Raw genomic sequence first — 12,457 nt, 5'->3', positions numbered from 1 at the left:
TACCTGAAAAACCGTGGCTGGTGCTCCACCTTATTTTCTTCCAAGACCCGCCGCCTTTCTCTCTGCAGCTGTTCAATCCTCTGCTTTTGTATTTCGGCCTCTTCTAAGCTCCCTTCTTCTAGAAACCTGAGGCATTGAGGAAAAAGATAAAGGAATAGGAACACCAAGGAAATGCAACAATCATTAATATTAGAACTGCATGTGTACAAGACTGGATATTCAGAATACTCTCCTATACATAAGCCCCCTCCTCAACCCTTAAAACATTATTTGGAGGTAATGAGGGACAGTATTGTGTTCTGAATTGGTGATACAGACATGGTTCAAAAAATTATATCTATGAAAAGGAATTTGGGGTAACATCTCCCTCTCTCATTCCTGTCTCCAGTTCTACCTGTTTCCTCCCCATCCCACCCACATTCACGCCCCCCACCGCAGGTAATCCACCGTTACCGGTTTCTTGTGCATCCTTCTAGAGCTTCCTGATTCGTATATAAACACACATTAATATATATTTTTACCCCTCCCTCCCTTTTAAGAACATAAACGGAAGCAGGCGACACATACTGTCCATAATTTGGTATCTTGTTTTGTTTTACTTTTTACTTAACCATATACCTTGGAGCTGATTCTTGGTAGTACACAGATCTTTTCACTTTTAATAGATATATAATATTCAATTGTGTGGATACACCTGCATTTATTTTAAACAGTTCCCTATTGATAGACATTTGGGATGTTCCCAATTTTTTACATTAATTTTTTAAATTAATGCTGCAGTGAAGGACTGTATATATCTGTCATTTTGCACATGTGTTAGTATATCTCTCAGGAGACAGTTCTAGAAGTGGAATTGCTGGCTTAAAGGGTGAGTTTGTAATATATCTATTACCAAACTGCCCTTTATGGGGATTACAGCAATTTACATTTCCACCAGCAACGTTACTGAAGTGCCTCTTCCCCGTGGCCTCAAAGTGCATCAAACTTTAGAGTCTTTGCCATCTGATAGGTAAAGAAATGGTATGACCGTGTGGTTTTAAAATTTTGTGGGTTTTTTTGAGTAAGACTGAGTATCTTTTCATATGTTTAAGGGCTACCTGCATTTCCTATTTTGTGAACTGTTCATTTTCCTATGTCTATTTTTTTTTAATGGATTGATCTTGATTTCTAGAACCAATTCATGAAGTGAGCTACAAGTATAGATTTCTCAGTCGTTAATCTTTTGACTCTGGGTATACATTTTATTTACTTTACCATGAAGAAGCGTGCTGGGTTTTTTAAAAATAAAGTCAAATTTTATCAATTTTGTTTTATTTTTTGCCTTCTTGGTTTTGAGTCTTAATTAGAAAGGCCTTGGGAGAGAGATTCTTCTTTCTGTTTTACAGAGTTGGAAACTGAGGCTGAGAAAGGTTAAAAGACTTAGTGTATGCGACACAGCTTGTGAGCAGCAAACCTAGGATCAGAAGTTAGATTTCAGTGCACCAGAATAAGTTAAATTCGAGGGGTGGGGAGCTGGATGCTTTTACTCTTTCAAATACAGAGTAAGTTGTTCTTATTGCTGTATGCAGTGAAACTCTTTAAAAAAAGACTTTTTTTTTTTCCCAATAGAAATGGGGTTCTACTGGTGAATAAAGGTCATGCCACACACAGATCTAAGCTGGGCTCTGTTCCTTCCACAAGATGGCTTAAAGTCTCCCTAGACCTCTGCTCTTGATGACAGAATCTCTCTCTCTTAGGCTCCTTTGGTGGCCTGGGAGATGTTACCAAGACTTTTCACAAAGAGTTTCACAGCTCTGGAGATAAAGATCTGAAAAAAATCCTTACCTTTGGTCTGGCCTGAATCGAGTGTCAGTAGGTGGTAATAAAGACTTTAACAATGGATCCATTTCGTTTAATTCCAGTGCAAACTGTGTGAAGCCATAATATTGCTCATAGCCTTTTGGCATGGGATCTGAAAGAAAAAGAAATCATTCATCACTGACTTGCATTGCATTCACATCACATCTTAATTCCTTCACCTTTTTCATCTCAGACCAGCTACAATTTTTCTCTCTCGGCTCTAAACTCTTCCATTTCTATTAAAATATTCTGGCTCACAGAGAGGTGCGGAATTTTTCTCTATAAATTTTCTTCTCTATAAGCTTCCTGCTACCTACAAGCATAAGGCCTTCTTTGTGTGGTCCTATAGCAAATTTATTAAATACCAAGAGGTTTCTATAGAATTTAAGTTATAAAAATAATTTGTTACTAAAATAAACATGTTAAAAAGAACTCTAGGTCCACTTTTCCTGACTAACAAGACTTTCACCCTAGAGAATCGTTTTTCATTTAAGAGATGTCAAATTCTCCTGAAACTCTGTCTAGTACCTAGAATAGTGTTGGACCCATACCAAGAGGTCAATAAATTTTTTTTTTTTTTCTTTTGCAGTACGCGGGCCTCTCACCGCCGCAGAGCACAGGCTCCGGACGCACAGGCCCAGTGGCCACGGCTCACGGGCCCAGCCGCTCCGCGGCACGCGGGATCCTCCCAGACCGGGGCACGAACCCACGCCCCCCGCGTCGGCAGGCGGACTCCCAACCGCTGCGCCACCAGGGAAGCCCAATAAATTTTATTCTTTACTTCCAGTCCTGCTCTTCTTTTTACCAATGCTTGGCCCCTCCAAATCTTACATATTTTAATTTTAAACCACCTCAGCAGAAGCCAGGAATAGAGATGGGATTATAATGGCAGAAACACTGCCAGCTGGAACCAAAGGGGACTGAATGAAGCAAGGCTGCTGGACTACTGTTATTTTACAGATGGAACCAGAGAGCTACGCAGCTGCAAACATGCATTGCCTTCAAGAAAAGGGAGGAATGACTCTGAAGGTGATTCAGAGATCATTGGGCTGCCACTCCCACCACAGGCCCAGACTACACAGATTCAGGGGGCAAGGCTGCCACTACCTCTCAAATGGCAGGGCCGCTGTGCAGCTTCAACATGCCCGGCTGCCACCACCCAGAGCCTTGGGGGGCTTGGGAGCCGGGCAAAGTCCCAGTGGGCCCAGAGGGTGGGGCATCGAGCCAATGAGGATGATCTCCAGTTTTTAGATCAACAGCATTTGCCGTGCTAGGTCTTGGACTCACTTAGGACCTGTCATCCCTTTCTTCTTTCCTCTTTCTCCCTTTGGAATGGGAACGTCTATCCTATGCCCATCCCACCACTGTGTTTTGGAAGCACATTTTGGTTTCATAGGCTCACAGCTGGAGAGGATGAATCATATCTCAAATCTCACCCGTACCTGATTTAGATATTTGGATGAGACTTTGGACTTTAGAGTTGATGCAGGAATGAGTCAAGACTTCTGGGGCTGCCGGGGTGGAATACACACATTTTGCACGTAAGAAGGACATGATTTTGGGAGGCCAGGGGCGGACTGTTATGGACTGGATGTCTATGTTCTCTCAAAATTCATATGTTAAAGCCCCACCCCCAGAGTGCTGTCTTTGGAGATGCGAAGGTTAAATGGGGTCAGAAGGGTGGGCCCTGATCTGGCAGCCAAGCCACGAAGAAGACTCCCACCAGAATCCGAATTTGCCAGCACCCAGCCTCCAGAACTGTGAGCAAATGAATTTCCGCTGTTTAAGCCACCCAGTCTGTGGTGTTTGCTACAGCAGCCCAAGCAGATTAATGCAGGCGTATTGCCCTAACTTTAATTAATTGTTAACTTTAATTTAATTGTTAGGTGCATAGCACATATCCTAATGCTTTAAGTCATTATGAAGGTTTGACTTCCTTCCCCCTTTTCCCCCCAGCTGCTTCAAACACTTAGCATCACTGTACACTCCCTAGGGGATGAATACAACTAAAAGTCAAGCTAAAAATACCCAAATTTACGTATTGGATAAATCAAATGTAGACTAATCCAATCCACTCGTAGCCTTAGCTCTAGCTGTCCACATATACAAATGCTTTCCACGAACTTTCCTGAAGACCCATTTTCTGAAGCTTCAGAAGTCCACTTTGTCTAATTCTAATTCTCTGTGGATCCTAAGCATAAAAATAATAGCAAACTTCCTACTATGCCTTCAAAAATCCATCCCAGTCTCCCAATCACCAGAGTGGAGACAGTGGTTTTTCTTGCAGACAGGCCAGGGATGCTCATAGCCAAGGCAGAGACATAAAGTCAATGAATAACAACAACAGCAACTAGAATAACAGCTTACACACTGTTGTCAAGGTACTACTTTAACACCCAGAGCCAATGGTAGCTCTCATCTGTGATACATTCTTTAAGCAAAGGAGAGCAAGTGTCTCATTCATAAAATGCCATGCGTGCCTCTGAACCTCTGAAGCTAGGAAGGTGGCCATGGTGCCAAGTCATTCTAGCTTCGTGGCAACCTCTGCGACGGTGGAAGATGTGACTGCTACCCGTTGAAAGAGACATTGTTGCTTGCCCACTCCACAGTCATCTCCCTTTCTTACTTGCTAATGGCAAACTCATCTGTTTGGGTGTCACTGTATACTCCCTAGGGGATGAATCTAAACTCATTTGAATCTCTCCTGCTGACCCAGTTGCCTAGGATCGGTTACGGGATGGGTTTGGACCCACTTCAGGTTGATGAGATATGAAGACACATTTGCTGCAGGATCCTAGGAAATATTTCATTCCTGAGAAAAGACAGTTACAACTGAAGAAAGCTCTTCTGTCCTCCCTTCTCCCCTGCTTAGTGAGCTGTCACAGGGGGGATATGATATTGAATCGAGGCAACCATTTTGCATCCATGGGAAGAAACATCACCGCCATATTGGAAGTGGCAGATGGGTCCTCAATGACCTGTGTTCTTGACACAGGTAACCTGCCTGTGTAACAACCCTGGGGCCACCCCCTGCCATTTGTTGTTAAGTGCATAGCACATATCCTAATGCTTTAAGCCATGATGAAGGTTTGACTTCCTTCCCCCTTTTCCCCTCAGCTGCTTCAAGCACTTAGCATCCTTCTAGAATTACAGGAGAGACTGGAGTGGCTTATGGTATTGGGAGAGTCTAGGGACCCCTAACTCTTGTAGGTCATTCTACTTTTCCAGTAAGAATTTTCCCTTTATCTTTACTCTAGAATGACTTCTTGTACCTCATTGATATTCCTTCATAGTGCCCAGTACAGGCGAAGGAATGATGTGTGTTGACTGGAAGACACAGTGACCACGGATTAGCAATGGCTTTGTTCTGGGATTAAGAACCCAGGACCTATCAACTCAACAGAGGTATTGTTAAGCTTGAGGATGAGTCTGAGATATAACTAGGTGAATGAAAGATGAGCCAGTAGCTCCAACATAGTTCAAAGCAGGTAGAGGCTAGATACACCGAATGGACACTGACGCCCACCCACGTGCGGTTCCTCTGGCCACATCCCGCCTCCTTTTGCTTGGGGCTGATTAACCAGATACTAACTCGCTCTCCAGATACAAGTGGATGAGGAAGAACCACCGCAGTAGATGCTCTCATGCCATTTCCCAAATAGCCGATGCACTGCTTTTCCACTCTTGTCAAATACTGTACCTTCAATTTCATGGGCATTAGTGCTCCAGTATTTTGCCTAGGAGTCAAATGAGAGTCATCTGTTTAGTGTTTTGGGGTCAATTTATTACAGATATTAAGAGAAAACAAAAGAGGAGAGAAAAAGTACCATAAGAATGACTCTATGCTACATATGGTTTGCTGGTTCTGTTTTTCTTTTTAATCATACTTTTAATTATTTAATGAAAAGTAAAAAGCTAGCACTTAATTTACAGTTTCTAACTCAACCACCAACATTTGTGTAAGACACAATTTTTTTCGACTTTCACTACATGCACAGTAGAAAGGAAAGGCTCAGTTCTCACACATCCACCAAGCAGGGGCTGGCCCTTAGCACCCCCTCCGGAACAGCTATTTCCTGGCTGTCACTGTGGCTCTGACTACTGCAGTTTAAAAGAAATGTAACTCATGTAATTTTTTCTCTGAAGGAACTAGACAATCCTTTGTAAACCAACGAATTTTTTTAACCAAGTTTGTAAACCAATCAATTTTCAGTTCCTCCTATTAGTTCCCCCCACCTCCCCCAAACCAGATCTGTTCACCTAACTTATAGGAACCTTATACAACCTGTATTCCCACTATGAATTTGTCCTGGTCTGAGACCAGCTCATCTTGGCTCAGCCTTGTGTGTTTTACATATACAGTACCACATTGCAGCCAGCAGAGGGAGCTCTAACTCCCTAGTGTTGATTTTTAAACTTCTCCCAATTACGTGGCTGCCCTAAAAATCTCTGCAAAAGACCAGAAGGCATTACTCCATAAATCAAAAAATCCTACTACTATTTTCAGCCAAAACAGAATCCACATTTGGAAACCAATAAAGTTGAGTGACATTTCCAGGCCATATCTGGTAGACTGGCTTCCCCATTCCAACCAAGTCTGTGGCAAAAATGGGAGGAAGGGCAGAGTACAGCAGTACCCCAGAGCTGAATCAGAAAGGTAACAGTGAGTTCTCTAGTCATGTAAAGATGGGGGACAGGGAAACAAACACTGTCCAGGCTCTTCAGTTTATTCTAAAGCAGGAGTCAGATTTCCTCTTTAGAGATATTTGCCAACAAGTCCAATGATGGGAAGCCACAGAGGGAGGCAGTCACGTTCCACAGGCAACGGCTGCCTCTGCTTTCAGATTCTCTTTCAACACCAGAGGCACGTCTAGTGTTCTAATTCTGTTCGTCTCTCATCACTATGAAAATGTGTTCCCTGGTCCTCAGTGGACGAGTACCAAGTGGTTGGTAGAAATGGGAGTGGAGCACACTTCCTTGGGGAAAATTCTGAGAACAAGGCAGCTCTCACCTGGATATCTCTCTCTCTCTCTCTCTCTATCTATCTCCCAGTTATTTATGTCCCTGCTCCAGGTGGTCTTTGCTTCTTTTTGTAGAGAGCTTAGATGAAGCTTTCACGGCAGGGTCATTTGTATTTTACGCCAAATCACTACCAGCTTTATGTCTATCTACAACCCAGTTTGACTTATAGGATATAATAAAGACCCCCATCCACCTCTCCATAATGTCCCCCACCTGCTACAGGTGGTGCAGAGAGGTACCGTGTGAAACTCCACAGTTAGAACCTAATCTCTTGGCTTATGATTTTGATCTTAATTAAATGCAAATATTCCTTGAGGAGGGTAGCACTTTAAGGCCATTTTGTATACATGAGAATTTTAAGGACAAGAGGGAATTTCAGGAGGAAGAGAAGTTGGGGAGAGGGCTCAAATCAAGGAATTTGGAAAGCTGGAAAGGTAAGCAGACTATTCCAGGCTCTCTGCCCCAGGAGAATCTGTGAATGTTCATGAGCCTCTGCTGTGTGCCGGGCACCACTGCCAGTCATTGGCCACAGCCGTGGGCAAGACAGACCAGGCTTCTGCTTTTCTGGAGTCAGGAATGGCAAGGAGGGTGTGGGGAACAGAAAATAAGCAAGTAAAGCAACAGCGAGCAAGCTAACTGCAGATGGTGATGAACACTTTGAAGAAAATGGAGTACGATAGAGGGTGACTAACAAGGTGGATGGAAGGATCTGGGGAGAGGGGTCCGAGCAGAAGGAAATGGAGAGAGAAAAAGAAGGACAGTGCAGCTCCAGGATGGTGAGCAAGAAAGGGAATGAGGGGTGGCAGGAGTTGAGGTTGGAGAGGAATGAGGGTGGGGTGTGTGTGTGTGTGTGTGTGAGTGAGGGGTGGTGGGGGTGAGGAGTGCAGACTATGAGGAGTGCAGACTCTGCAGGCTTTTGCTCTGAGAAAGATGGAAACTGTCAGAGGATTTTGGTCAAATATGGCATGACTTGCATTTTTTTTAATTGTGGTAAAACATATATAACATAATATTTACTGTTTTAACCATTTCTAAGCGTATAATGGAGTGGCTTTAAGTACATTCACAATGTCGTGTGACCATTGCCTTATATATCTCCAGAACTTTTCATCTTCCCAAACTGAAACTCGGTACCCATTAAGTAATGACTCCCCATTCCCACCAGTCCCCAGCCCTTGGCAGCCACCATTCTACTTTGTCTTTATGGACGTGGCTGCTCCAGGTACCTTACATAAATGGAATCATTATCTGTCCTTTTGTGTCTGGCTTATTTCACTTAGCATAATGTGTTCAAGGCTCATCCGTACTGTAACATGATGACATGTTTCAACAGGGTCCCTCTGGCTGCCACACTGAAGACAGACCATAGGGGAGTAAAGGTGGAAGGAAGGAGCCCAGGAGGGGCCATGGCCCTGGTCCAGGTGAGAGAGGTGGGGCTGGGACCAGGGAGCACCTGGCATTGCTTGTCTACTGGCACGAAAGTGAAGGTGAAAAACTTCCCAAGACACCCTGTGCCCTGAGGCCCTGCTCTGCCGAGGCCTGTCCAGCGCCAGAGCTCACAGGCCACCCAGGTTACCTTTATAAAGTTCACTTTGCAGTGGCAGGAATCATCATTCACGTTCTTGATAACAATCTCTCCATAGTGCTCGATCCACCTCTGCCCACTTAAGATGTTATGGATGCAAGAGGTCACTTTGTTCCACTCAAAATGATCTCCAAAACTAAAGGAAGAAAAAGTGAAAGTAACAGCTACCAGAGCAGCCATCAGCAAATGAAAACAAGCACTGCTACTTAAAAAACAAGTCCTGTAATGAATTACTCATTCCTTCATTAATGGAACCAACACCGATTGAGCCGTGCTGGGCAGTCTAAGAGCTTTCACCCTCTCAGGAGGCTGAGAGGTGGGTGAAGGTCAGACCCTGGAGGCTGCCAGAGGCTCCACTAGAAGCCGGAGGTCTCCTGGAACAACCCACTCTGTCCTTTGCCAGAGGAGACGTGTCGAAAGTCACCAGACTATGAAAGGAGAGTGGCAAGGGGAGGGTAGAGGGGTTTTCCACAGTGTGCTCTCTACACACATACATATATGTGCACACACACGAATGTGTACATACAGGCACACACATGCACATATATACTTATGTATATACACATATGTGCACACACACGAATGTGTACATACAGGCATGCACATATATACTTATGTATGTACACATATGTGCACACACACGAATGTGTACATACAGGCACACACATGCACATATATACTTATGTATGTACACATATGTGCACACACACGAATGTGTACATACAGGCACACACATGCACATATATACTTATGTATGTACACGTGTAGGTGTGTATATTTAGGCACATATGTATACAGGCAGATCTCGCTTTATTGCGTTTTTTACAAGTTGAAGGTCTGTGGCAACCCTGTGTAGAGCAAGTCTATTGGCAGCATTTTTCCAACAGCATCTGCTCCCTTCATGTCTATGAAGTATATAAAACATAACTTTCATATGCAATGGGAAACCAAAAAATTCATGTGGCTCACTACATTGTAATATTTGCTTTGTTGCAGTGGTCTAGAACCAAACCCGCAATATCTCTGAGGTGTGTCTGTATACATACACACACACACACACACATATATTTTACATATTACCCTTAAGATACATACATCTTAAATCTTTTACAATGAGAAGGTATTCAGATATGACTTATGGAGTTAAATAATAATTACGAGGATAATGGTAACAAGACCAAACACTTAAATGACACATAATATGCGCCAATTACTATTTTTTTTTTTTTTTTTTTTTTTTTTTTTGCGGTACGCGGGCCTCTCACTGTTGTGGCCTCTCCTGTTGCGGAGCACAGGCTCCGGACGCGCAGGCTCAGCGGCCATGGCTCACGGGCCCAGCCGTTCCGCGGCATGCGGGATCCTCCCAGACCGGGGCACGAACCCGTGTCCCCTGCATCGGCAGGCGGACTCCCAACCACTGCGCCACCAGGGAAGCCCGCCAATTACTATTTTAAGTGCTTTCCGTATCTGCTTAACCTTCGCAACAGTCTTATGAAGTAGATGGCTCATTATCCCTGTTTCACAGATGAGAGAACTGGTGATCAGAAAGGTTAAGTAACCTGCCCAAGGGTTTGCAACTAGTAAGTAGTGGTGTGAGCACATGAGTCGCAGTAGCCCGGTTCCAGAGGCCATAATGATTACCATTTTGCTTTATGAATAAGTATCAATAATCCCTGAAGATCAAGGCCAGAGCTTTCTTTAAAAATTTTTTGGACAGTGAGGCAGGACAACAGTGCTAAAGAAATATTATTCTTAATTGTGTTAGAAAGTAGAAATGTATTTTTTAAAGCCCCTACTTGGGAACTTTGGTGTCCAGGAAGCATTTCCATTAGAGAGAACAAAAATGTGAGACTGTCAAAATGAAGAACATTTGAAGCTACTGTTAAACACATTAACAGAAAAAAACACACTCAGCACCACGGGAGACCATGGGAATCCTGTTCCTAAACCTTGGCCCTAAATTCTAGAAAGTTCCTAACCACAGAAGGAGAACTTACGCTGGCAGAGTCACATGGGTTGTGCCAATGGGAACAATTTCCATGGATTTGCCCCAGAATTTGTTCTTCCATCTCATGTCTGAAATGAAATAATACCAAATGTTACATATTTAGCAGGAGAGCTAGGTAGATCAAAGCGTTCTTAGGCTGGATAAATGATCAACCACAATATAGGACAATCTCTTCATAACAAAATTCATTATTATTCAATATAAGTAGCAACTGAGTACCTGGAACAGAATCAGAGAAACTAAAATTATAAAGTCCCTCCCTTGGAAGAACTCACAGTGGGAAAGGCATACAGAAGTGAAAACGAGTAAGGCCCCCCAGAGAAGCACGGGCCATAACTGGGTATGTTGTAAGGTGAAATGGAACCAGAGAAGGAAAGCCCAACATGCTTGGGGAAGGCATCAGAAGAGACTTGTCTAAAGGGGCCGCTTAAACTGGGATTGAAGAATAAACAGTTCACTAGGCAGAGAAAAAGCAGTTTAAGGCAGAAGACATGAGAAGACACGAGAGAACAGGGTGTGGTTCTGTCCTCTGGGTCTCAGACTGTTTAGAGAGAAGAGTAGAAAAACAGCTTGAGTGCAAAAAACAGCGGGCTCTACAAGCTTGGCTAAGAAGTCTGATTTGGGTGCACTGGGGGAAATAAGGTTTTGTTTAGACAGAGAATTGATGTGATGAGATACAGACTTTGCCAAGATAATTGGCAGCACTATGGAGAATGGAACAGGAGCAGGAGAGATGAGAAGCAAGTGACCTGTATGCTCAAGGGATAAATGAGGATGAAGTGAACCAGGACAGGGGTGGTAGGGATGGAGTAGAAGGGAATGATCCTGGAACCATTAAAGAAGCAGAGATAAAACTGGGTGACAAATTAGACGCTGATTGTGAAAGACAGGGAGAATTTGTGGATGATCTCAGATTCTTCCAACTTGCATGAATGATAGTGCCATCAGAGAGACAGGGAATAGAAAAAGAAGGGCAGAGGCAGACGATCCCTCTGGCTGCTGGGTAACAATACACAGACCATAGGGGAGCAAAGGTGAATGCAGGGAGGACAGTACGGGGTCATGGCTGTGGTCCAGGAGAGAGGTGGGCTGGGACCAGGAAGCTCCTGGGCACATATTACATGATTCTATTTATATGACATGTCCGGACTAGGCAAATCTATAGGGACAGAAAGAAGATCAGTGGTTGCCTAAGGATGGAAGAGCTTGACAGAAATTGGAAGGCGGTGGGGGGGGTGGGGAGCCACTAAAAGGTGGGAAAAGAGGTTTCTTTTTGGAGTGATGAAAATGTTCTAAAATTGATTGTAGTGATGATTGTACAGCTCTGTGAATACATGAAAAACCACTGACTTGTACCTTTTAATTAGGTGAGTTGTATAGCTTATAAATTATATCTCAATAAGCTGTTACCCCCCAAAAGATAATTGGTTGTTTAAAGCAAATTAGTAACAATGTATGACAGGGTTTATAACATATGTAAGTAAAATGTTTGTCCACAATAGCAAACGTTGGGGAAGGGGAAATAGAAGTACACTTTTGTAAGCTGCCTTTGCTATATGTTAAGTAGCATAATATCACTTGAAAGGAGACTGTAATATGTTAAAGATATATAATATGAATCCTAAAGTAACAACTAAAAAATGGAACAAAGAAGTACAGCTAATAAGGCAACAAAGGATATACAATGGAATCACAGAAAATAATCCAAAAGAACGTAAAAAAAGAAGGGGAACAAAGAACAGATGCGACAAACAGAAAACAAATAACAAGAGGCCAAATTTAAATCCAACTATGTTGATAATCACAATAAATGTAAGTGATCTAAACAACCTAATGAAAAGGCAGGAAAATGTCAAAGTGGATAAAAAAAAAGCAAGATTTGACAGTTGTGGGCTTATGGAGACACGGGATTGCCCAGGAAGAAGCTGATGAAGAAGAAGCAAAGGGAGTGGAGGAGAAAACTCTGATTGATGTAAGGAGCACACAGGAAGTACTTGAAGAAG

General features: G+C 43.2%; 2 protein-coding genes across 3 annotated transcripts in view; both read right to left on the bottom strand.

Annotated features, from left to right (window-relative positions):
* Positions 1-77, bottom strand: part of GSDME (gasdermin E) — a 148,551-nt gene extending 148,474 nt beyond the window's left edge. Inside the window, 1 exon segment of the mRNA XM_032642746.1 lies at positions 4-77. The gene's annotated coding sequence lies outside the window, so the exon portion shown is untranslated.
* Positions 1-12,457, bottom strand: part of OSBPL3 (oxysterol binding protein like 3) — a 206,624-nt gene that overhangs the window by 6,964 nt on the left and 187,203 nt on the right. For both annotated transcript variants that reach the window (XM_032642739.1, XM_032642740.1), the window contains 5 exons: positions 10,444-10,522; positions 8,438-8,582; positions 5,432-5,576; positions 1,825-1,951; positions 4-126 (listed from right to left, as the gene is read on the bottom strand). In XM_032642739.1, coding sequence (XP_032498630.1) covers positions 4-126; positions 1,825-1,951; positions 5,432-5,576; positions 8,438-8,582; positions 10,444-10,522 — 619 coding nt within the window. The remainder of the gene's footprint in view (positions 1-3; positions 127-1,824; positions 1,952-5,431; positions 5,577-8,437; positions 8,583-10,443; positions 10,523-12,457) is intronic.

This window comes from Phocoena sinus, chromosome 9, assembly GCF_008692025.1.
Source record: "Phocoena sinus isolate mPhoSin1 chromosome 9, mPhoSin1.pri, whole genome shotgun sequence".
Classification (NCBI taxonomy): domain Eukaryota; kingdom Metazoa; phylum Chordata; class Mammalia; order Artiodactyla; family Phocoenidae; genus Phocoena; species Phocoena sinus.
Note: the sequence above shows the minus strand (reverse complement) of the source record. Positions and strands in the feature narration are given on the sequence as shown.